Source organism: Phragmites australis, chromosome 4, assembly GCF_958298935.1.
Source record: "Phragmites australis chromosome 4, lpPhrAust1.1, whole genome shotgun sequence".
Taxonomy (NCBI): Eukaryota; Viridiplantae; Streptophyta; class Magnoliopsida; order Poales; family Poaceae; genus Phragmites; species Phragmites australis.
The window spans coordinates 14878364-14902717 of NC_084924.1; the positions used below are offsets into that span (position 1 = coordinate 14878364).

The 24354-nt window shown below is 40.5% G+C and overlaps 1 protein-coding gene across 1 annotated transcript; it reads left to right on the forward strand.

The window, feature by feature from the left end:
• Positions 1 to 232: 232 nt before the first annotated feature.
• On the forward strand, positions 233 to 11281 carry LOC133915800 (serine/threonine-protein phosphatase BSL2 homolog). The gene is made up of 21 exons (XM_062359120.1): positions 233 to 1095; positions 1999 to 2059; positions 2222 to 2300; positions 2637 to 2716; positions 2799 to 2893; positions 2999 to 3098; positions 3468 to 3537; positions 4210 to 4311; positions 4387 to 4468; positions 4945 to 5124; positions 7730 to 8003; positions 8114 to 8354; positions 8469 to 8639; positions 8910 to 9148; positions 9375 to 9459; positions 9554 to 9652; positions 9738 to 9937; positions 10015 to 10090; positions 10180 to 10315; positions 10395 to 10531; positions 10641 to 11281. Exons 1-21 carry the CDS (start codon positions 693 to 695, stop codon positions 10725 to 10727), a joined length of 2997 nt encoding a protein of 998 aa, XP_062215104.1. The 5' UTR covers positions 233 to 692; the 3' UTR covers positions 10728 to 11281.
• Positions 11282 to 24354: the final 13073 nt, after the last annotated feature.

Genomic DNA, 24354 nt, shown 5'->3' on the forward strand with positions numbered 1-24354 from the left:
CTAAACACCTTTACATCGATTGGATGCAACACCGAATCCGCGCAAGAAAAGCAAGCAAGCTCGGCTTCCATGACCACGTACCCACGTTGTCACCGCGTTATCGGCCACGACGGGATCCATTTCAGAAAATGAGCGAAGCGCGAGGGTGGAGCGGTAAAACCGCACCGAGCAAAACTAAAAAAGACGTTGCTAAATTCCCTTTCCCCCTTGCAGTCTTCTCTCTCTTCCACCTCTCGTCCCGTCGTCCGTCCTCCCGTCCACTTCCTCCCGTCGCGGGCCGTCTCCTCCACTCCAACCAAACCAAACCAAGCCAACGCCTGGCCGTCCCCAGATTTGCACGTCGCCCCCCGCGGTTCCCCTGAATTCCCCACTCCTCCCTCCCCTGCGCTACGCCGCGCGCTGCCCGTGGCCTCCGGAGCAGAGCGAGCGCCCCTCTCGCCACCGCAATTCCCGAGCCTCGCCTCCCGGGGGAGGGGAGGGGACGGCAGGCTTTGGCGCTCTCGCCTAGCTCCCTCGCGATCGCGCCGCGCCGAGGCGGAACGCGGACGAATCGCGCTGCCCGGGGGCAATCTAGGGTTCCGGCGATGGAGGCCCCGGCGTAAGGCAGGGTCCCTGCCTGCGTCGCCGGCGCGTGGGAGATCTCGGGGCCTCCGAACCCTAGCGGGGGCGGGGGAGGCTCTAGCTGGTGAGGCATGGACGTGGATTCGCGCATGACGACGGACTCCGACTCCGACTCCGACGCCGTGGCCGCGGCCGCGCACGGGGGCAGTGCCGGAGGCTCGGGGTCGGGGAGCGAGACCTCGTCATCGTCGGGGCCGTCAGCGCCCGGGACGCCCGCGGCGGCTCCGAATCCGGCGGCGGTCGGGGCGGCGGGGCCGAGGCCAGCGCCCGGGTACACAGTGGTGAGCGCGGTGATCGAGAAGAAGGAGGACGGGCCAGGGTGCCGGTGTGGCCACACGCTCACGGCGGTGCCGGCCGTAGGGGACGAGGGCACGCCGGTATACATCGGCCCGCGACTGATCCTGTTCGGCGGTGCTACTGCACTCGAGGGGAACTCTGCCACGCCGCCCTCTTCGGCCGGGAGCGCGGGGATCCGTATGCCTCCTATCTTATGGCTCGTGGTTTCTGATTTTGGAATGTTAATAGGCCTTCTCTCCCCGCTAAGGTTGTTCTGGGTTTGTTTGGGATTCAATTAGGGGCAGGTCTGGGTGGAATTTTGGGTATAATGTTAATTTGGAGCAATTTTGGTTCCGTGATCTATGAAGTTAGAAAATTCATTTTTGAGAAAAAGTTACGGGCTTAAGGTGATTTACTGAGTATTATTGTTGTTTTGTGGGTGCAATCATTCTGAATGCTAATTTCTAGTGGCATTTGGAAGTAGGGAGATGTCTGATTCTCACCCAAGACAGAAATATAAAGGCATCACGTCATTTTAGATCCTAATTCGATTCAACTAGGTGTGAATGAATAAAAGCCTTTATGTGGAATTGAATTGAATTTCATTGGTGAAAATAGTGAATTTAGGTGCTGTTGGGTGGTTTGCGATGCCAAAGATGGTTTGGTGAGCTAGAATGCTCAATGCTGTTTCACATAGAGATTAAATTGATTAGTGCTTCACCTGATAGTTTGCTTATATGACGCTGCTAGCTATAGTTGTTAGATGTTTATAGGTTATTGTAACCGGTTCTCGTGAAGGAACATTTAATTTTCTCGGAGTTGAATTGGTTATTATCCAGGGTACAGTTTATAATTTTATGCCTGTTCTAGCACTTTAGGAGGAGGAATATTTTTTGGGCAAGTTAGGAGGTGAATGGAACTGTTTAAAGACTGACATTTATCTGAAATTTAAAAGTTTTATTCTTTGGGTTGTCAATTAGAAACTTTCTGCAACGTACAGGAGGAATTTAGTTGCTTGGATGTAAACCATACTTTAAAATGAATAAGTAAAGGGGATCTGCTGCAGGTGTGGAATTTAGTTGCTGATGTCTTCCCTTGCAGGTCTTGCTGGTGCGACAGCAGATGTCCATTGTTATGATGTGTTATCAAACAAGTGGAGCAGGTAGAGTATTCCATAAATGGTTTTGACCTTTTTCAGCATTTAGTACTTGGTGCACTACTTCAGTTAACTTTTCAGACTTGTGTCTGTTAGGTTAGCATGACAATTACATCGACAATTTGAAAAAATCTTCAAGTATATCTAACTACAACACTACATTTTTAGGCTCACCCCACTTGGCGAACCTCCTTCACCAAGAGCTGCACATGTGGCAACTGCGGTTGGAACCATGGTGGTCATTCAGGTATTTCTTTCCTTTTTACTACTGGTTGAATTGTTTTGCTGACTAGAATGGTGTTGAATTTGTTTTTTTGGTCACAAACCAGTTCTAAATATTTATCACCTTTTTTTATGGTACAAATATTTCCCATCTTTTTTAAACTCATCGCCACCTTGATACCACACCTATCATATCTCCAAGCAAATTCAATGAAAGTAGCTAGTAGCTGATACACCTAGTAAAATGCAGGTACTAGATTGTCGGAGGCCCTCTTTGTTTTTTATAGTTCACTGAATGTTCACAAGGGTGGAATGGTGGATGCTAAAATCTCATCTCAGTTTTATTCTTCTTACAATCCAGGGTGGAATTGGCCCTGCCGGTTTATCTGCAGAGGACCTTCATGTTCTAGACCTTACACAGCAACGACCACGATGGCACAGGTGATTATTATTATTCTTGACTGACTTGAGTTTAGAATTGCATTTCTTTCTTGTCATTGCTAAGGGTGCTACACATATGTAGAGTGGTGGTTCAAGGACCTGGTCCAGGTCCACGATATGGTCATGTGATGGCCTTGGTTGGGCAGAGATTTTTGTTGACTATTGGTGGAAATGATGGTAATCCATAGCTCCCTTAGACATTTGTAAAGTTTCAAATAATACTTTCCTTCACTCAGACCCACGCTAAATGGTGTCAATACTGGAACCTTTTCCTACATTTAGGGAAGCGGCCCCTGGCAGATGTATGGGCCCTTGATACTGCAGCTAAGCCATATGAATGGCGGAAACTTGAACCAGAAGGTGAAGGACCACCACCATGCATGTAAGTATGCCAACAGGAATAGGAACAGATTTTGTGTTGTAAAGTATATTAAATTAATGAGCTACAAGTAATTTACTAGAGTCACTGACTTGAAACTTTAAAATATTTACATGACAAGACATTATATTGCATTGACAATCTCATCCATGTCATGTTATAAATTTCTGTCAGACTATCTGCAATTCGATCTGCTATTTATTTTGTATGGCACAGAGTAGCATGCTGTGGCAGTGTTAACCCACCATGTTGCCCAATCACTTTCTTGTGATCCGACCTCTTCATTTAGGTCACACTCTTTTAGTGCTTTTACTAGAAATAGTTTGCTTTGATATTCTTAAAATAATTGTCCTGTGCGGTGCTGTTGTTCAGGTATGCCACTGCAAGCGCACGCTCTGATGGTCTTCTCTTACTTTGCGGTGGGAGGGATGCAAATAGTGTGGTAAGTAGTTGCTATTTAATGAACCTTTCTGGAGAAAAAAATGTAAAAGACTAATTAACTCGTATCAAGTAATTAGAGTTCAACAATTGTAAGCTTCTAAAAGTAATACCTCCCAAGTTTTCGTTGTCTTAGCATTTCGAAGTCACACCGTCTCAACAAGGTTTCATACAACCTTTTGTGGGAAAAGGCGGAGTAGTTCTCACAAGAATTGCATTCTGAAGTATAATACATCTAGAATCTGAAATTGAATTTTTTGATGAAGCAGAAGTTACAGAACTAGCAGATACATGAAATGGAAAACGAGAAAGTTATACTTTGGTGACAAATGCATCTCCACCTGAATCAAGAGGAAATGAACACAATTATATGTGGCACTTAGTCCGCGTGCAAATAATCCATTTGACAAATAGCAACCTTTTCAGTCAGTGGAGCATAGTTTTATGTTGTGGGGATGTCTATTTGTGCTTGAATTAAAGAAAAAAGTAGTTCAATAGTTCAATTGCATTTATGCAATAGCGATTTATGTTTATGTTCTCTACTCTAAGCATTACTTCCAGTTCTATAACCTATATATAGCACCCTATTTGGCAAATATCAGTATTAGCACTTGTCATCGATTTCAGATTAAATACTAGTTTTGTTCTTATATGTGTACTTTTGCAAAACTATCAGCCCCTATCAAGTGCGTATGGTCTTGCAAAACATAGAGATGGGCGTTGGGAATGGGCAATTGCCCCTGGTGTATCTCCATCACCCAGATACCAGCATGCAGCTGTAAGTTATTGCCTAATCTCCCAAAAATGTCCCCAGTTGGTCCTTGTGTAATGCTTGCTATTTACCGTTTTTTAGGTTTTTGTGAATGCACGTCTTCATGTGTCAGGAGGTGCTCTCGGAGGTGGGCGGATGGTAGAAGACTCCTCGAGTGTTGCAGGTTGTGGTTTTAAGACCTTGAAGTAACTCACATATTTTATGTATCAAGTTGTGAAGTGCCTTCTGAAAAATATCCTGTACGGACATCGATTCATAAAAACAATCATTGAATGATTTAGTTCTTGCTGGTGCAGGGTGCCTAGTTGAATTGTGTCAGGGAAATTAAACACATCTAAAAAAGTGTTTATCTCCTGTTGTGAATTTAATATATCTATTTCTTTCGAAATAACTGCAGTGTAGATGTACTTGAATACTCTAGTTACTATCATAAGTGATACCAATATGATGTCTTGTGTTCTTTTGTTACCTATGATGGTGAGCTGATACCACCCAGTTCTTACTTTTGCTAGCATTTGAATTATCTTGGCTTGTTTGGTATTTGTATCCACATTGCAGTTAGAGCAGGTTAACTTGTGGCTACCTATTGATGACAAGTAATCTTTCTTTCTTATGAGATGCTCTATTAAACTGTTTCAGTACTTGACACTGCTGCTGGCGTCTGGTGTGACACAAAGTCAGTTGTCACAACTCCCAGGACAGGAAGATATAGTGCGGATGCAGCAGGAGGTGATGCTGCTGTTGAGCTTACACGGCGATGCAGGCATGCAGCTGCTGCTGTTAACGATCTAATATTCATTTATGGAGGTTTACGGGGAGGTAAGATAACTGGGTTAGTGTCCATGTCTAATATCTGACATCGAGTGTCATTGGTGTCACACATGCATATTTTTCACTGCCCAATACGTCCAATTTCCCCACTTTTTGCTAGGTGACCAGTGTTGCTGTCTCTTGTCACTTATATAGTTAACACAAATTAGACTGTTGTGAATTGACCACCACTTATTCACTTAGCATTATACTGTGTAATACAACTCCATGAGGATGTTGACTTTACAAGGGTCATCAACTCATCGTTTTAGACATTGAGAGCCTAGTTGTTTGTGCTTTCATTTATGATTCAATACATGCCATCCTTGTATTTACACTCTGTTCCATGAGATGCCATTTATCACTTCCAATTCACAAGATAATAAATAAATAAAAAAATGTGTGATCTTGACATAAATGATTGTCTAAATGTCCACGGTAACATTTACTTTGTTTTTTGAGCTTAACATATATGAAATAGAATTGGATGCTTTTTATGATTTTGGGTGTCTGCGTGCTATTATATATTTGACCTCGTGTAGATTTCTGCTTCTAAGGGTGCATAGATCAATTTTGCAGAATTGTAAATTTCAATGATAATTTTTTTGAGAGGCAACTGGTAATAAATGTATAATCAGCTCAAATATTACTCCATTATGGACACACACTGAACTTTTATATGTAGTCTGCACCATGTTTGATCGTGTTTACACGATCTATGTGTGATGTTTTAGCCTACCTTCTGTGGCATCTCCCAATGTCTTGAACTGCTAATGAGATATACATTAGTAGTCCTCCAATCATTTGTTGAGAGTATACTGTGTATTAAGTGGCTACTACACCTTCTGCATTTTGGCTAACAAAAATAATTATCTATTTTTCTTGCTGTGTGGGCTGATTCCTTTCGAGTTTGATTTTGCACTCATAATCCTATATTTGAAGCATTTCAACAATTATGGCATAATTTCTATGCTTTGCACCTGATGGCTGATGTACAATTGGATAAAACTATTGTTCAATTCCTCCTGTTGAGTAGTAATGATCAGAACAACAACAACAAAGCCTTTGTCCAAGCAAGTTGAGGTAGGCTAGAGATGAAACCCATAAGATCCAACTAAAAGACGATGATAAAACAATAATAATAAATGTACTAGTAATAATAAAAAATAGCAAAAGTAACAAATGGTACAGGTGTCTGATGTATAAGTTATGGTTTTGGCACGTGGATTGCTAACTTTCACGTGTTTCTATTCATGGACAGTTCTTTGGGGATATACCATTCCTTCAATTCTTTCTTTACAAACTCCTCTTATATTAGGTTTGGTCGATCTTTGACTCTCTTCACATTATTAGTGTGTCTTAGTATCCCGCTATATATAGGTGACTCTGGAGGCCTCTGTTGGATATGTCCAAACCATCTCAACCGATGTTGGACAAGCTTTTCTTCAATTGGCGCTATCCCCACCCTATCACGTATATCATCATTTTGGATCCGATACTTTCTTGTATGGCCAGAAATACATCGCAACATACACATCTCTACTACACTTAACTGATGAACATGTCGCCTTTTTAGTTGGCCAACATTTGGCACCATACAAAATCATGGGTTGAATCGGTGTCCTATAGAACTTACATTTCAGCTTTGATGACACCCTCGTCACAGAGGATGCCAAAAGCTTAGCGTCATTTAATCCATCCGACTTTGATTTTATGACTAACATCTTCATCGATATCACCACCCCTCTGTAGCATCGACCATATCGAAAGGTATCCTTCTTAAGAACCACCTCTCCAACGAGACTAACTTCTTCTCCCCATGCTTAGTAGCACTGAAATCACACCTTATATACTCGGTTTTGGTCCTACTAAGGCTGTGTTTGGTTGGGTTGAGGTTTTTGGCTTTTGAGCTGAAAAGCTGGTTTCTGGCTGATGGCTTTTTGTTATTGGCTTTTGCAATAAATTTTTAACTTCTCAGCACGCCAAAAGCCAGAAAAGCTCATTTCAACCAGCTTCTCAGCTTTTAGTTCATTTCCTCAGAAGTCGGTTTTTCAGCTTTTCAAAAGCTAGCTTCTTGGCAGCTTGTTTGGTTGGGCTTTTGGCTTCTGCAGAAGTCAGGAAAAGCCCAACCAAACAGGGTCTAAGTCTAAAACCTTTTGATTCTAAAGTATATCTCTACAACTCTAATTTCCTATTAACCATTATCCTACTCTCAACTAGCACCATGTCGTCAGCAAATAGCAGGGTCTAAGTCTAAAACCTTTTGATTCTAAAGTATATCTCTACAACTCTAATTTCCTATTAACCATTATCCTACTCTCGTCAACTACCACCATGTCGTCAGCAAATAGCATACACCAAGGGATATCTCCTTGTATGTCCTTTGTGGCCTTATCCATCACCAAAGCAAATAAATAAGGGCTCAAAGCTGACCCTTGATGTAGTCCTATTTTATATGAAAAGTCATCTGTGTCACCGTAACACTTGTCAAATGTTATTGTACATACCATTGATGAGTAGTAATTATCACGTGTACAATATTTCTAGCATTGCATGATATAGTTTAATGCACTATTGCTTATTTGTTGCTAACTTCATAGAGTTATTATTGTAGGGGTACTTCTGGATGATCTTCTTGTAGCTGAAGATCTTGCTGCTGCTGAAACAACAACTGCTGCTAATCATGCAGCAGCAAGTGCAGCAGCCACTAACTTGCAAGCTGGAAGAGCACTTGGAAAGTATGCCTACAATGATGAACGGTCAAGACAAACAGCTACAGAATCTGGTCCTGATGGAGCTGTAGTTCTTGGGACTCCAGTTGCACCTCCTGTAAATGGAGACATGTATACTGATATTAGTCCCGAGAATGCCGTGCTGCAGGGACAGAGGTACATAGCATAACTTTTTATGAATGTGTTCTTTTTTTATGCTTTCTCACCAAGTTAATATTATTTTTGTACTAGCTATTTCATTTTGATGTGTTTAAAATCTTTCATAGGAGATTAAGCAAAGGTGTGGATTACTTAGTTGAAGCATCAGCAGCAGAGGCAGAGGCAATCAGTGCTACATTAGCTGCTGTGAAGGCCAGGCAGGTTAATGGTGAGATGGAGCAGTCGCCTGACAAGGAGCAGTCTCCAGACTCTACATCAAGCAACAAACATTCAAGTCTCATCAAACCAGACAGTGCTCTTTCTAACAACACGACAGCTCAACCTGGGGTTCGGTTGCACCATAGAGCTGTGAGTACAATTCATGTTGCATTACATTTTTCTCTTTATAGTTATATTTCGTTGGCAATTTAATTTTGTGGAAGTCAATGTACTTGCTATTATACACCTTTTTTTTCCTTGCAGGTTGTGGTGGCTGCCGAAACTGGAGGTGTCTTAGGTGGCATGGTCAGACAACTATCAATTGACCAGTTTGAAAATGAAGGAAGAAGGGTCAGCTATGGTACCCCTGAGAATGCAACTGCAGCAAGGAAGTTACTAGATAGACAAATGTCTATTAATAGTGTTCCTAAAAAGGTACTGTCACTTTGTCATTAGGATAATATGTTCACAATTAAAATAAACTTCTAGTGCTCTTTCAGGTAAACAAGAAATGTTTTTGGCTTTCTGCATGATAAATGATTAGAAACTCAGCAGGGCAACTGCTCTGATACTCCTCATAGAAGCATTTAATGATGTAGAAATTCCAATGCTCATTAGGTGTTGAGTTAGATGAAATGCCTACCTTCTTCTCAACTACTTAATTATTTGTCACATTTTGATGTGTCTGCTGCCATATTTATCTAGGTAATTGCATCTCTGTTGAAGCCTCGTGGTTGGAAGCCCCCAGTCCGAAGGCAGTTCTTCTTGGACTGCAATGAGATTGCAGATCTGTGTGACAGTGCTGAGAGAATATTTTCCAGCGAACCAAGTGTTTTACAACTTAAAGCTCCTGTTAAGATATTTGGTGATTTACATGGACAATTTGGAGACCTCATGAGGTTGTTTGATGAATACGGTGCTCCTTCGACAGCAGGAGACATTGCGTGAGTGTTTCTTTCTTTCGAGAGAATGAAAATGATGAACTTATGCATCTTTGATAATTAATTCTTGTGTTTTTTATATGCCACAATGATTTTTTATCATTCAGCGTGCCAAAAACGACTAAATTCTTGATCCACTTTATCCCTGGTCTTGATAATCTTGACTCTAGATGGATGTATTTCTTTGTTAATGGTCTTCAGCTCATGTTTTATTTTTCTTCACCTGCAGTTACATTGATTATCTCTTCTTGGGAGATTATGTAGATCGTGGCCAGCATAGTTTGGAAACTATCACTCTTCTTCTTGCATTAAAGGTATCATGTTGTGCACTTACCTTCAAGCTATGAAGACTTGTTATGATGCAGTAATCTATTTAAAGTATAATATTCAAACTACTGTATATTACAGGTTGAATATCCTCAAAATGTACATTTGATACGTGGAAATCATGAAGCTGCGGATATCAATGCTTTGTTTGGTTTCCGCATAGAGTGTATAGAGCGAATGGTAACTAACTTTTTTGTAAACTGCACTTCTTTACAAAACCGCCTAGAATCTTTTGCTTAGGTTGTTATTGTTTGCTCAAAAATAGGGTGAGAGAGATGGTATCTGGACATGGCATCGTATGAATAGGTTATTCAATTGGCTTCCTTTGGCTGCACTTATAGAAAAGAAAATCATTTGTATGCATGGTGGCATTGGTCGGTCAATCAACCATGTTGAACAAATCGAGAATCTTCAGAGACCAATTACGATGGAAGCTGGCTCAGTTGTCCTTATGGATCTTCTATGGTTAGCATTTTCAGCCACTCCAGCTCACGCTTACATGACTGCTATTTATTTAATTTCATCTGTTCTGATTCTCACAGGTCCGATCCGACAGAGAATGACAGTGTTGAAGGACTGAGGCCCAATGCCCGTGGACCTGGTCTTGTTACATTTGGGGTTGGTACTTTTTAATCCAGATGTTGTTTTAGCTCTTTTGTCCTTTCTGCCCCTTTGATTTTCCTAAGTTGACATTTTTTTTACCACAGCCTGATCGTGTTATGGAGTTTTGCAACAACAATGACCTTCAGTTAATTGTACGCGCACATGAGTGTGTGATGGATGGCTTTGAGCGCTTTGCTCAAGGTCACCTGATCACTCTTTTCTCGGCAACAAATTATTGCGGTAAGAATGTGTTTTGTGATGATCTGCTTTCAATTTTTAGTCTTGATTATATGATTTCTTGACATAGTTGCACACACAGGTACTGCAAATAATGCCGGTGCAATCTTGGTTTTGGGTAGAGATCTTGTGGTTGTGCCAAAACTAATTCATCCTTTGCCCCCTGCAATTACATCACCCGAGGCATCACCGGATCATAGTGAGGACACATGGATGCAGGTAACACTAATATTATTTCAAATGTAGCTCTGTTCTTGTATCTCTGTTCTTGAACTCTTTGGTGCTTCTGTCCACCTCTTAACACCATGACCTGTTAAATGAAATTCAGGAGCTGAATGCTAACAGACCAGCGACACCCACCAGGGGCCGTCCCCAAGCAGTAGCTAATGATCGAGGCTCTCTTGCCTGGATATAGTAGATTCACCACTCATTTGGTTGGTATGATCCATCTGAAGCCTTACTCAGCAGGATCTTGCTATTTTCATTTGTGTTCGACAGAGAGGCTAGTCCATAGCCATACCAAACGAAAATGTACAGGGAGCAAAGTGGACTAAAGCTGGAAGGGAGCTTCATTCAGGACAGTGCTCTCCATTCCATTTCTCCAAACACAAATAGCAGATCAAATCAATTCACAGGGTTTATCTGAAGATCCATGGAGGCTTCGCTTGTGTATATACTTAGCTGCCGGTGGATAAGGCGAGTTTATGATGTCTTTTTGCATCTTATTGGAATAGCAAAGGAAATAGCGTTATTGTACTAGGTATTCTTTCCCTTCTTTTTTGCGGGGCCTAGAATTTTCCTCATGTTGCTAAGTGTTTCTGAGTTGCCACAGGGATGTCTGGTCGAGTCGTGGTCTAGTCGTGTATAATAGCCCTCCCAACCTGCCTACTTTGTTGCAGCATCCCCCCTTGTAATTTCAATCTGATGCTGATGTGTACAATTTTGTGTTTAAGGGCCTATTTGGAAGCCTGGTTTTAGGTCCAAAACTTCTATAAATTGTGGGCCCTAAAATTTTTCTAGGTTGGTCTGGAAATTGGTGTTTGGAAGCTTAGGCAGTACATTTCTTTTACCACTGGTTTTGGCACAACCCATCGGATGAAAGAATCGCGTGGCAAGGTTTGAAAAAAAAACACGACAACTATTGGACTCGCTCAACCTAGTCCTGTGCTCGGTGCCCATGACGGCGATCCAATCTTTGTGGTGATGGCGGCTAACCTCATCAGAAGCGGCGGTAAGCCCTCCTCTACAGTAACCTCTCTCATTCTCTACCACATGACAACTTCCTCCCGCTCTCTCACGATAACCTCTCCCTTCTCTCTCCGTCTATCTAGAGGATTTGGTGGATGCTGGTGTCGATATGCTAATTGTGATTTGGTTTTGTTGGTTAATCCCTTTGACTTCAATGTTGCAGTCTAGCGATCACATCGCTAGGTGAGCACATTGGAGGCTACCACATCGACACGACAACAAGCACACGACGAGATCTCCATTGATTTACACACCCGCAAGCCGCAACTGCCTTGCCTCCCACAACTCTACTCTGCTCTATGGCGGTGGCGATCCCATCGGTGTCTCCTGATGAGCATGAAGCGGATCAGGGTTTGGGGCGAGTACATCAACAGGTGGGAGCGCATCGATCTGCGCATTCCTCTTCACTAGCCTCCATCTGCGTGGGTGCCTTTGATGGTCAGTTTCTATCCTTGCTCCGCCTTCGTTCCTCTCCCAGTTCTAGATATATCGCTCGTGCTCAAATCCGTGCGTAATTATTGTTATTGCTCAAGCTAGGTGGTTCTTGATCCATCTTTATACGTAGATTCCTGTTGGTGCTCGATTTCTATGGTTCTTGATCCACTTCATGCCATTTCAGATGTGATTAGCAGAGTGGCTAACTTAGGAGCTATGTGATTAGCACAATGATGTTATCGCTCAAGAGTTGATAGAGATTTGATGGGATGCTCACCACTCGTACCCAATTGTTTAGTGCAAGCATCATTAGCAGCTCAGAGTTGTTCTACTCTCCCGATGAGCCTCATGTGACTAGAATCATAGAGTTGGAGCTGAAATGAATCTTTGGTGACACCTAATCATGTTAGGGAATTAGATAGATACGACTCGTATTTTATTTCCACTTGTGTAGTTTTAGCAATGCTTCATTTTAAACTTGATCTTCTTGACTGCTGGTAGATACATTAATAAAATGGTTGAGGAAGATCTTACAATTGCTGAATCTGATTCTGAGGGAGAAGATGACGAAATGATGATGCTTGTCTTTCCAACATTTTACTTAGCTTCTACCAAAAACCAAAACTCCTTGTCATACATCAAAGCTTAGTGGTGTAAAATATACCCGTGAACTTCTAGAGGGCCATAGGAGCCGATATTTTACCAATCTTCGAATGGAGACACGTATTTTCCAAGGAATTTCATATTATCTTTGTTCAAAGAATCTTTTGCGAAGTACAAGAGGTGTTATCGTTGCAAAACAGCTTGCAATGTTCATATACATGCTTGCACGAAAAGCTAGTTTTTCAGCTCTATGCGATATGTTTCAGCATAACCGAGAAAACATACACATGCATATTGGTGCAAGCTATGATGCAATCATCTCAATGACATTTGATTTTGTGAAACCTCCATCAGCCGAGACTCACTGCAAAATATTATCCAATCCATATTTCAGACCATATTTTCAGGTAGAAGCCATATAACTTTGTCCTAGTGTAATTCTTGCCATATGCTTGCTGCTTGGAGCTGTCTGTTAAGATTAGTGCATCCTTTCCATATTTCTTCCATAATGACTAAAATTAACTCAATGTAATATTGTATTGCAGGTTAGCAGCTGCTAGCTGTCTGTTAAGATTTTGCATAATTCACTCATTTCTTCACGGGGAGCACTAAAATGGTTGACTTTGCAAACATGCGAATGCATTCTTTAGCTTAGACAATATGGTTCAGTTTAAAATCAACGATGTATTGGCAACAAACTTTACCATGCCTTGTTCTTGCTTTATATTCAATATATTTGCATGCATATGTTCCAAAATGGTACTTTGAATTGGATGCCTTGATCTGAATATTTTGGCTCAAACTTGAGTGCTGTTATGAAATTTGTTCACATTTGAGCTCCAATTCGTTACTCTGTTATGGAATCTTAATGATTATACAATGGAAGTGCTCACTGCGATGCAGTGGTCAAGATAATACCCTCTGTATTCCGGGTGTTTTCTTGTGCACAAAAATTTACAGGTGTAATGTAATTACAAGTGAAAATATTTACAATTCTTCCAAACAGACCCTAAAGTTTTGGGTGGCGAACGGAGTTTGTGGTTTGATCTATTAGGGGTAAAGAGCTGTTACTTACCATCTTTGATACACTATGTTCCTTTACTGAGTCGGTCGTTGGTGCTGCATTCAAATGTGTTCATTTTGTGCTCCGATGGGAACGTTTAACTCGGGTTACTGCAGTCTGGGTGTCTATCGTATCTCCTTTTTCTCTAGATTCTATCATGTTTTTATTTGGTAACATAAGGTAGATATCACACCGTATAAAAAAGTTGGAGTTGACGCCTCAATGTTATTATGTGACGGGATAGGGCTGAACGGAAAGGATGATTAGTAATTGTATTTCATCTCAAAGTTAGAGTCGGCAAGACTGACGAGTGGGCCTAGCCCATTGGATGTGTCGGCTGCACTGACTAATGGGTGCACAACTGCTAAAGAATGAGCCACGGGCCGCCTCAGTCGATTAGTTGCTGAAACCTGCTAAACTTTCACAGTAATCCCTACTAATCGCCAGCACGACAATGTCAACAGAGCTAATAGCGTTTGTTTGCAGCAAGTGATTTGGCTTAGGGCCTATTTGAAGCCTGGTTTTGGATCAAAACAGGTGTAAAACTTATGCCCTATTTCTTTTTCGAAGTGGACTGGAAATTTTATTTGGATGGCTGGTAGCACACTAAATTTACGGCCCGTTTTGGCCCATTTTATCGGATTGGAAAACATAGGTTGGGACATCTGGAGAATAAAACGATATCTATCAGGTCCCTCCTCTTGCTGACTCGACTCGAGCTCAGTCGTGACGTCCTCGTTCTTCCCCGACTCTCAGTCAATCACTCTCCCATCCCTCACTGCTCTCTCCCCTCGAAGCTCCACTGCTGCAGCTGGCCCGAGCACTGCCGCCCCCTCGAAACGGATCCCACTCCTTCCCCTTCACGTCGCAACGCTTGTGAGGCGCTGTAGGGAAAATGACCCTATTAAGCCATATTTGTAATTTTAGTGATTAATGACAATATAGCTAATAGAACTAACAAGTTTGTCAAGACTGATTTGATCAAATGGGATGGATTTCTATATAACCTTGTAGAGCTCCTCACAAGCTTTCTATAGAGCTCAAGATCATCAAAATCGTAGTTCAGAGTGAAAAGTTATCATTAAAATACATAACGCTGTTCTGCTGAAATTAGTCCAGTGCTACATAGGATAATCCGGTGAGAACAACGAAAAATAGTTCGATATTCACAGGAAGTTTGAAGTGAAATCTTTTATCTCACCGGATGATCCAGTATTCACAAAATGATCACACCAGACTATTATTTCAGAGAGCTCCAAAATGAACATATGCATATAGGATAACTAGGTGCAATTGTTTGATGTTCAGTGAGTTATCACAGGATAATCTGGTGTTCACAGATGAGTCTGAGTGGGTTCCAACGGCTAATTTCTTCTGCTATACTCACTAGATGATCCGGTGTTCATAAAATAAACACACCAGACTATTATTTCTAGAGAGCTCTAAAATAAACATATGCACATAGAATAATCCGGTGCATTTGTTCGGTGTTTAGTGAGTCATCACAGGATAATCTAGTGTTCACAGAGGCTTGAGAGGGGGTTTCAACGGCTAGTTTATGAGAGTGTATTCAACGGATGATCCGGTGTTAACAAGTTTTCTGAGCCATTGGATCAACGCCTAGTGCGTGGATTTGAGGCTATAAATACCCCTCCACTCAGTCATTTGAGGTAGCTGGAGTCCAGAGAAGTTCATATATACCTGAGAAGACATCCAAGCCACCAAAGTGCTTAAAGTGATCATCCAAAGTAAATTAAACACAAGATTAAAGAGTGATTAGTGTTTATAGGCCTAAAGAGTGTGTTGCTAGGTGATTGCTGCCAAAAGAGTGGATCAAGGAATGATCCAACCTTGTACCTCTTGGTACGCTGGTGCCTTAGAGTCTTGGTGATTCACCGGCAACTTGAGTCAGAGTTGCTCAAGCTTGTTGACCCTCCGACTTGGTGTGGAGTGGCGACGAGAAGCGTGTACGGGGACGCAAAGACCCTTGCCTTGGTGGCTTAAGCTACGAAGTGATCACGGCGACAAGGAACCGGAAGAGAGGTTAGTGGTGAGGCCTTACCTTGGTGACTTGGTGGATTATCCGGATGGAGGCCTTGTCTTTGTGACTCGGTGGCTCAAGAGCCGTGATCGGGTGCCGACCGGGAGCATATCCTTTATGGAGCTCCAACGTGGACTAGGGGTGAAATTCATGCCATCGATACCACAGATAAAAATTCTTCTGCCGAGTTTGCTCTCTTTAGCTTATTTACGTTTCCGCATTTACTTACTTGCAATTTACCTTTTAGATAGGTTGCAAGTGCTTTGATCAGTAGAGTAGACACACTAAATAAACCTAGAGTAATTTAGATAGAAATTGATATATGTTTATCTTGTGTTGTTTTTAGAGCCAAAATAGTTCTGAATGTCCTAATTCACTCCCCTCTTAGGACGTCACCTATCCCTATAAATGGTATCAGAGCCTCATGCTCTTGATAAGCTTAAAATCTTAGAGTTGTGATGTCCGGGGTTAGGATGGATTCCCATATTGCTCCACTTTTCGATGATACAAATTTCCCGTATTGAAAAATTCTAATGTCTTGTTATTTGCAAGTAAGAGGCTTAGATGTTTGAAGAGTCACTCATGAATAGATGATGCAATGTATCACCAACAAGGAGAGACAATTAGATGTATTGGTAAAGAGTATCCTTTTATCATCTATATGTGTTGATGCATCTAATCGTGTTTATTCTCTCACCAATGTACATGATATTTGGCATAGTCTCATTGAAATACATGAAGATACAAATGATGTGCGTAATGAGAAATATCATGTGCTTGTTACTAAGTTTAATGGAATCAAGCAACTACCCCATGAAAGTGCTAACGACATGTACTCATATTTGAATATTCTTTTCAATGAGATCAATGGGTTAGGTTTGATGCCAATTGAAGATGATCAAGTGGTGAGAAGAATATTTCAAGATCTTCTTCCAAAGTACAAGTTGATCGTCTCCATCATCTATGACAACAATGACATAAAAAAGATGACTCCAAGTCAAGTGCTCGGCAAGATCACCGCCTATGAGATGACAATGAACATGGAGGTGGAAACTTCTTCCTCATCTAACATCAAGAACCTTGCTCTCATAAGCAAGCAAGCTCAATATCAACACATGAAGACAAGGAGTAGGACACAAGAGCAAGAGTCAAGCTCAAGTGAAGATGATAGAGAGATCTATGAAGAAGATGAGCAAAGCACCTTAAACGATGAAGAGATGGATCCCGAAGTCGCCAAGGTCATATCACAAGTGGAGAAGAACATCAAGAAGATCAATGCCAATATTGATCACCCAATCTCCATGAAGGACTTGGTCAAAATAATTGATCATATCAAGAAGGAGACGAAAAAGACCAAGAACAAGAGGGAGACAAGGGGAAGAGCCAAGACATGTGCAAGCATAAGAAGATGGGTGAGCGATGATGAAGAATCAAGCTCAAATGATGAAAGCTTCACCATCCTCCCATCCAAGAAAATCTCTTTCTCAAGATCATCATCACACAAGTCGTCTTGCAAGCCATCTCACAAGTGCCTTATGGTCAAAAGTATGGATAACGATGTAAGTGATGATGAATCCGATAAGGATTATCCTTCCTATGATCAAATCCTTCATTTGATCAATGAGGAACAAAGACCCTTAAAAACAATCTAAAGAGCTTAAGAAATTCAATGCACTTAATGACATTCATGTTTCCTTTGTTTTTAATTATGAACAATTATTGTGCAAATTCATTTGGTTAAATAAGGAGCATGAAGAGCTTAAGGCTAAATTTGAGTGCATTGAATCTCAAACTAAGGTCCCTTTGAAGCAATCTATTTCTCTTTTTAATTACAATCCTAAGCTAGATGCTTCCACTTATTTTGATGATTTATATGTTTTATCTAGCTCACCCTTTTGGAATGAGATTTGTGTTGAGAATGTTATTGTAGAATAATCTAATGAACTCATTGCACAAGAGAATGATGAGCTTAAGCAAGAAGTGGAGAAGATTAAGGAGGACTTGGCAAGATTGAAAGGCAAATGACATGTTCAACCTCCTCAAAATAACAGTGTTTTCATGGTGAAGAAACTTGCAGAGAGATCAACCGTGACATGTTTCAACTGCCATCAAGAAGACCACAAGTCCTTCCAATGCAAGCAAGTGAAGAAGGAGACTAAGAAGAAAAAGAAGATGACGAACTTCTCCAACAAGACTCCAACCTCTATACCAAGCCCAACTACAAGAACAAGATAAATAGCAACCAATACAAACTCAAGAATAAGGAAAATAGTAAGGTGGTTGCACACATGATTGTGAAGAAGGATCGGAGGTGGAACCAACCCATTTGGGTATCCAAGGAAGTTGTCATCAATATAAAGGGGCCCCAATCAGTTTGGGTTCCAAAGAAGACTTGAAACCTTGAAGCGGCTGTAGGGATTTGGAGACTTGGCTTACAAAATAAAGTGAAGATTCAAGCAAAGAAGCCAAGTATATAAAATTGGCGAATTGATGAAGTTTATGATCATCATATACCAAAATCTCTATCCAAAGGTAAAAGAGGTAATGAAGCTAGATGTAAAATCCGTTCATTTGTCGTAGCTCTTTTTACCTCATCTAGGATTGCATGTGCCCATTTTAATTTATTGCAATGCCTGGTGTAAGTCTCATATGGTAGGTTGCTTGTATTTCTCTTTTATCCATGAGCAACTTATATGGTTTATTAGTGGTAGGTCTCTTTTATGGTACTAATTTTATAACTGATATCTTTTATGTGCAATGATCTAATGTATAGGATAAATACTATTGTTATCAATAACAAGTGCATATATCTCACAAGTATTCAACACTTATATGCACACATTTAGGGGGAGTATATCATATAGGTTGTGATTTTGATAATAACATGTGTTGCTAGTGATATCTTTTGTAGTCTCATAGAGCAATCATTATGTCTCCGGAGGTATGCAATGCTTAAACGCTTCAATTGATATCATTGTCAAATCTTTGTTCATTTAAGATACCCCAATGTATAATATAGCTTAAACTTCCTATCTTGACATATTATTTAGTTGTGAATATGTTTTATTTTCATCATATGTATGCACAAATATGAGGGAGTTTAGACTATATTATGCGAGTTTCATAAATTGTGATCAAGTGCTTTCATAGCTTACAATTGGTATTATACCCTACAATTGGTATCATTCATTTATAGTGATATCCATTCAATTGGTATACTTTAAATTGTATCATGATTTATTAAGCTCTCTCTCATATGCTCTAATGTTTTTCTTTTTGAGTTCAACATGTGCATATAGTCCTTTTTGAGGATTGTTGACAAAGGGGGAGAATTTGGACGACCAAAGCAAGAAGCAAATAATAAGGTAAGGGAGATTATAGCAACAAGCAAGATGGTCTAGAATACCGAAGTTCACAAAGGGAGAGAAGAAGAAGATGCTAGAAACAACATAAGGTGCCTAGATCGATAAAACAGAAGCTCTTGCATAGGTCGATCAAGGGAGATAGTGTCAATAGAGAAAGGGAGAGCCACGACAAAGGGGGACTAATTGGTAAGAACATGTATCCAAGCAATATGGTAAGACTTTATGCTCTTTTATGATCTTTACATTTGGCATCATTTGTTATTTGCCATTTACTTTGGTTGTTTTATCATCAATCACAAAAGGGGGAGATTGTAGCGAAAATGGTCATATTAAGCCATGTTTGTGATTTTGATGATTGATGACAATATAGTCAATGGGACTAACATATTTATCAAGAATATATATTAGTAGGTCTCATAAATGCAATACATGAAGAAGTCACCGAAGCCAGAACAAAGACATGAATGAATTAGACTTGTTCTATAAATTTTGATGTGATCAAATGGGATGAATTTGTATATAATCTTGTAGAGCTTTCCATAGAGCCTAAGATCATCAAAATTGGAGTTTGGAGTGAAAAGTTATACCCAAAATACATAACGCTGTTTGCTGAAATTTGCTTGACCGGCTAATCCGGTGCTCACATAAAAATTAGTCCGTTGCTACATAGGATAATCCGGTGAGAACAATGAAAAATAGTCCGATGTTAACAGAAAGTTTGAAGCGAAGTCTTTTGCCTCACCAGATGATCCGGTATTCACAAAATGAACACAACAGACTATTATTTTCAGAGAGCTCCAAAATGAACATATGCACATAGGATAATTCAGTGCATTTGTCCGGTGTTCAGTGAGTTATCACAGGATAATTCGGTGTTCACAGATGAGTCTGAGTGGGTTCTAACGGCTAGTTTCTTCTGCTATACTCACTGGATGATCCGGTATTCACAAAATAAACACACAAGACTATTATTTCTAAAGAGCTCCAAAATGAATATATGCACATAGAATAATCTGGTGCATTTGTTCGGTATTCAGTGAGTCATCACTGGATAATCCAGTGTTTACCGGGGCTTTAGTCGGGGTTTCAATGGCTAGTTTGTGAGAGTGTACTCACTGGTTGATCCGGTGTTAGTATTATTGTTCTTACCGAATCATCCGGTGTTAACAACTTTTTTGAGCCATTGGGTTAACGGCTAGTGCACGGCTTTGAGGCTATAAATACCCCTCCACTCAGTCATTTGAGGTAGCTGGAGTCCAGAGAAGTTCATATACACCTGAGAAGACATCCAAGCCACCAAAGTGCTTAAAGTGATCATCCAAGGCAAATTAAGCACAAGATTAGAGAGTAATTAGTACTTATAGGCCTAAAGAGTATGTTGCTAGGTGATTGCTGCCTAGAGAGTGGATCAATGAGTGATCCAAGCTTGTAACTCTTGGTATGCCAGCGCCTTGGAGTCTTAGTGACTCACCGACAACTTGAGCCGTAGTTGCTCAAGCTTGTTGACCCTCGACTTGGTGTGGAGCGGTGACGAGGAGCGTGTACGGAGACGTGGAGACCTTTGCCTTGGTGCCTCAAGCTCCGAAGTGATCACGACAGTGAAGAACCAGAAGAGAGGCTAGTGGTGAGACCTTGCCTTGGTGACTCGTCTGGGTGGAGGACTTGTCTTTGTGACTCAGTGGCTCAAGAGTCGTGACCAGGTGCCGACCGAGAGCATATCTTTTGTGGAGCTCGAACGTGGACTAGGGGTGAAATTCATGTTATCGATACTACGGGAAAAAAAAAATCCTTGTACCGAGTTTACTCTCTCTACCTTATTTATGTTTCTGCATTTACTTACTTGCAATTTACCTTCTTAGATAGGTTGCAAGCGCTTTGATCGGTAGAGTGGACACACTAGATAAACCTAGAGCACATTTAGATAGAAATTGGTATATGTTTTTTTTGTGTTGTTTTTGGAGCCAAAATAGTTCTAAGTGTCATAATTCACCCCCCTCTTAGGACGTCACCGATCCCCACAGGCTCTTAGATCCGGTGAGCGGAAGTCAGCGTGGGCCGCGTGTAAGCCGTTGTTGAGGAGGTAGTGCTTGACACGGAAGGCGACCTGCACGGGATGACCTTGTTTTCCTTCTTCTTCTTGCTACTCTTGCTGTTGTTGGCAATGCTGTTGGAAGCAGCAGAGGAGGCGAGGGGGAGTGGATGGAGCCATGCTCGTGGCCATGCCTGTCTATGGCTTCCTCTCCTCGAATCCAATACAATTCACTCTCAGATCTATGTTGCCCTTGATGGGAGGGGGCTATGAGAGGGGATTTGGATTTGGCGGGGGCGATTTCTGCTTGGGAGGGAAAATCGGAATGTTGAGGCAGGGACAACGACGAGACCTCATCGAGGCATCGAGCTTGCAGTTGCCGACGTTGCGGCATGCCCTTGTTAGGGCATCGAGCCCTCGTTATGGTGGCCAGGCCACGTCAAACCAACAAGTTCTCGTTAGATGGCGGCAAGCTTGCAACGTGCCAGCGAGCAGTGGTTGTTCTTCATTTTTCTTCTGGTTAAGATGGAAACATTTACCCAAACAGTGAAATGTTTTTTCCTGTGCACTAAAAATTCCAGGCATAAACCATTTCTAAGTCAAAAAAATATACAAAACTTCCAAATAGTCACTTAATGTTTTCAAAGAAGAGTTCGTAGACAAAATCGAACACTACAATTGTGGGAGGAAAACTATAGCACAATTTTAGCCAGAGCAAAGTACTAGTGACCACTCACACCAACATCTTTTCAATCATTCTTTTTTTCTAAACAACCAAATGTACGAGAGCAAGTGTCCTAATTGGCGACCTTTCTACAAAGTGATTTCCTCCTCCTGAGTTTACGTGTATTAAAACTAAGATTGTAATGTAAATTAGACAATGAACAAATGGATTCAATCATATGATTTCTCATTGATAGATGTGTGCTTATATATATAGTGAAAGGGTGCTCGTTCGGGAGACATCTCTCCTGAATGGGTTCCTATTGCTCAACGGGCAAGAATAACTGTCAGACATTGGTCACTTTGATTCGTAACACTCCCCTTGATCAATGTCATTCTATGTATATATATATATATATCATCTTGAGAACTCCTTCAAAAACTCTGTGAGAAAAATGTGAGGAGAGTAATAGTGATATGCTGTTAAAATTTCTTTAAAACCCAGTGAGAAAATAAGGAGAGAATGATACATCATATATCGATTATTGTCTCTTTGTTAACTCATATTAGAAAAACCTTTTAAAAGGAAAAACCCATAGTCAAGTTTAAAGAACAATAGATATATTTTGTATACCTCCTTTAAAAACCCCGGTGGAAAAAATAGGAGATATGACATATGATCTTGTGTAGATATTTTCTCATTAAAAATCTTTTATGAGGAACTTTGTAAGTAAAACTCATAAAGGGAAACAAGTACAATATGATGTATGAACATGTTAAATTCAAGAAGAGACTCCCCTGATCCTTGCAAATCTTGAAGTCGTCATATACTCATATCATGAATATATTTATTGGAATGTCGAAGTTGGTAAAAGGACTTTGTAAATAAATCTGCGAGGTTATCACAAGATTTAGTCTGCAAGATATTTATCTCCCCACATATGAGGATAAAACAATTTAGGGACAATATGTTAGCGATATTGCTATTTATGTAACCTGTTTGTATCTGAGCAACACAAGCAGCATTATCTTCGTAGATAATGGTAGGTGATTCAATGGAACCACTACCACAATTGTATGTGGTTGATCATTCTGCAAAGCCACACATAAGTATGTCGGAATGATAGGCAAAAATAACCATTGGAATCTGTTTTGATGACTCCTATGAGATAACATATAAAATCAGTTTGTGATCTGGTATTATGGGAATCGGTTATATAGCCAGCTGAATATCCCGCTATGATCATATCTTGATTTTTCTGATAAAAAACATAGATCTTTTGTACCATAAAGATATCTATAGATATCCTCTTTGACTCCCACCTAATGGTGTTGTTGGAGCTGCGCCGTTTGATCTAGTAAGTTATTTGCAAATACAATATTAGGCCTGTTACGGTTTGCAAGATACATGAGCGCTTTGATGACACTAAGATATATAACTTTATGTTCAATATCTTTTCATCGTTGACCAATTTATGAATAGATCTTGATTCATATTTAGGGATTGAATGACCATAAGTGTTTTGATGGATATGATTGTCCAATATTATTTAGATATTGGTGGACTGATGGATAAATATTCAAAAAGGAATATGCTCAAGTTGTAGACTTAAGCGAAATTTGGTTTTACCCAAATCATTCATCTCAAATTCCATCTTAAAATGATTACATACTTTATCGTGTATAGTTTGGAGATAATACAAAATCCAATTGGAATTTCATTATGAACACACATATGTAATTATCGTGGTTGGAGTAACCCTTCTATATAAGGAACTCATATAGTCAGTTGTACCACAAACAACTTAACTTTTGAAGTCATGGAGTGACTTAAGTTGTGCACAATATATATTGCGATTTGTATTTAGATTTAGAATATGAAGTCTATTTTGGGACTTATATGTCCATATCTATCCAATTCATTTCATTTGCCAATGATATTGAATATGAGAACGTAATTTTCACACATACCATAGGGTATGTAGCATCGTACTTGATGCTGGGTCTCTGTGTGAACCCTTGTGCTACAAGCCTCACTATTTCACCACCTTATGGTATGAAAATCCATTTTGCTTCCGTAGGGAAGACATTGGAGATGTAGGTATTACTTTTGTGAACACCAATCTTTTTATGAGCAAAGTTATGTCTGCTTGGATTGCATCCTTCTATTGAGATCTGGATCATTTTGGAGGTTGTTTGCAATCGTAGTGGAGAAGGTGTCGACAATTGTAGTCTTTGATATTGATTGATTCTATGGAATCAATATAGTTTGTGGAAATATAATCTTGTTTAACTTCGTGTATTTCCCAACACAATGGAGTTAGGGTGTTCCAATGGCCCAGTGCCTGAATTTGTGTACACATTTGTGCTAGGTATTTGGATGCTGAACATCTATAGGTGTTTGGATAGTGAATATCCATAAGGTGTCTATCAACTTGATTTTGATTTGCATTTACTATCTTGGAGGATGTTCTCCCCCTATTTCGAGAATGCTTGCAGGAAGCTATATCCCTTGTGACCATACTTCTCCCTCTCTTATTTTGATTTGGGAGTTGAGTGGTTTTGTTAGGTACCTCCACTCTTTTTGGCACATTA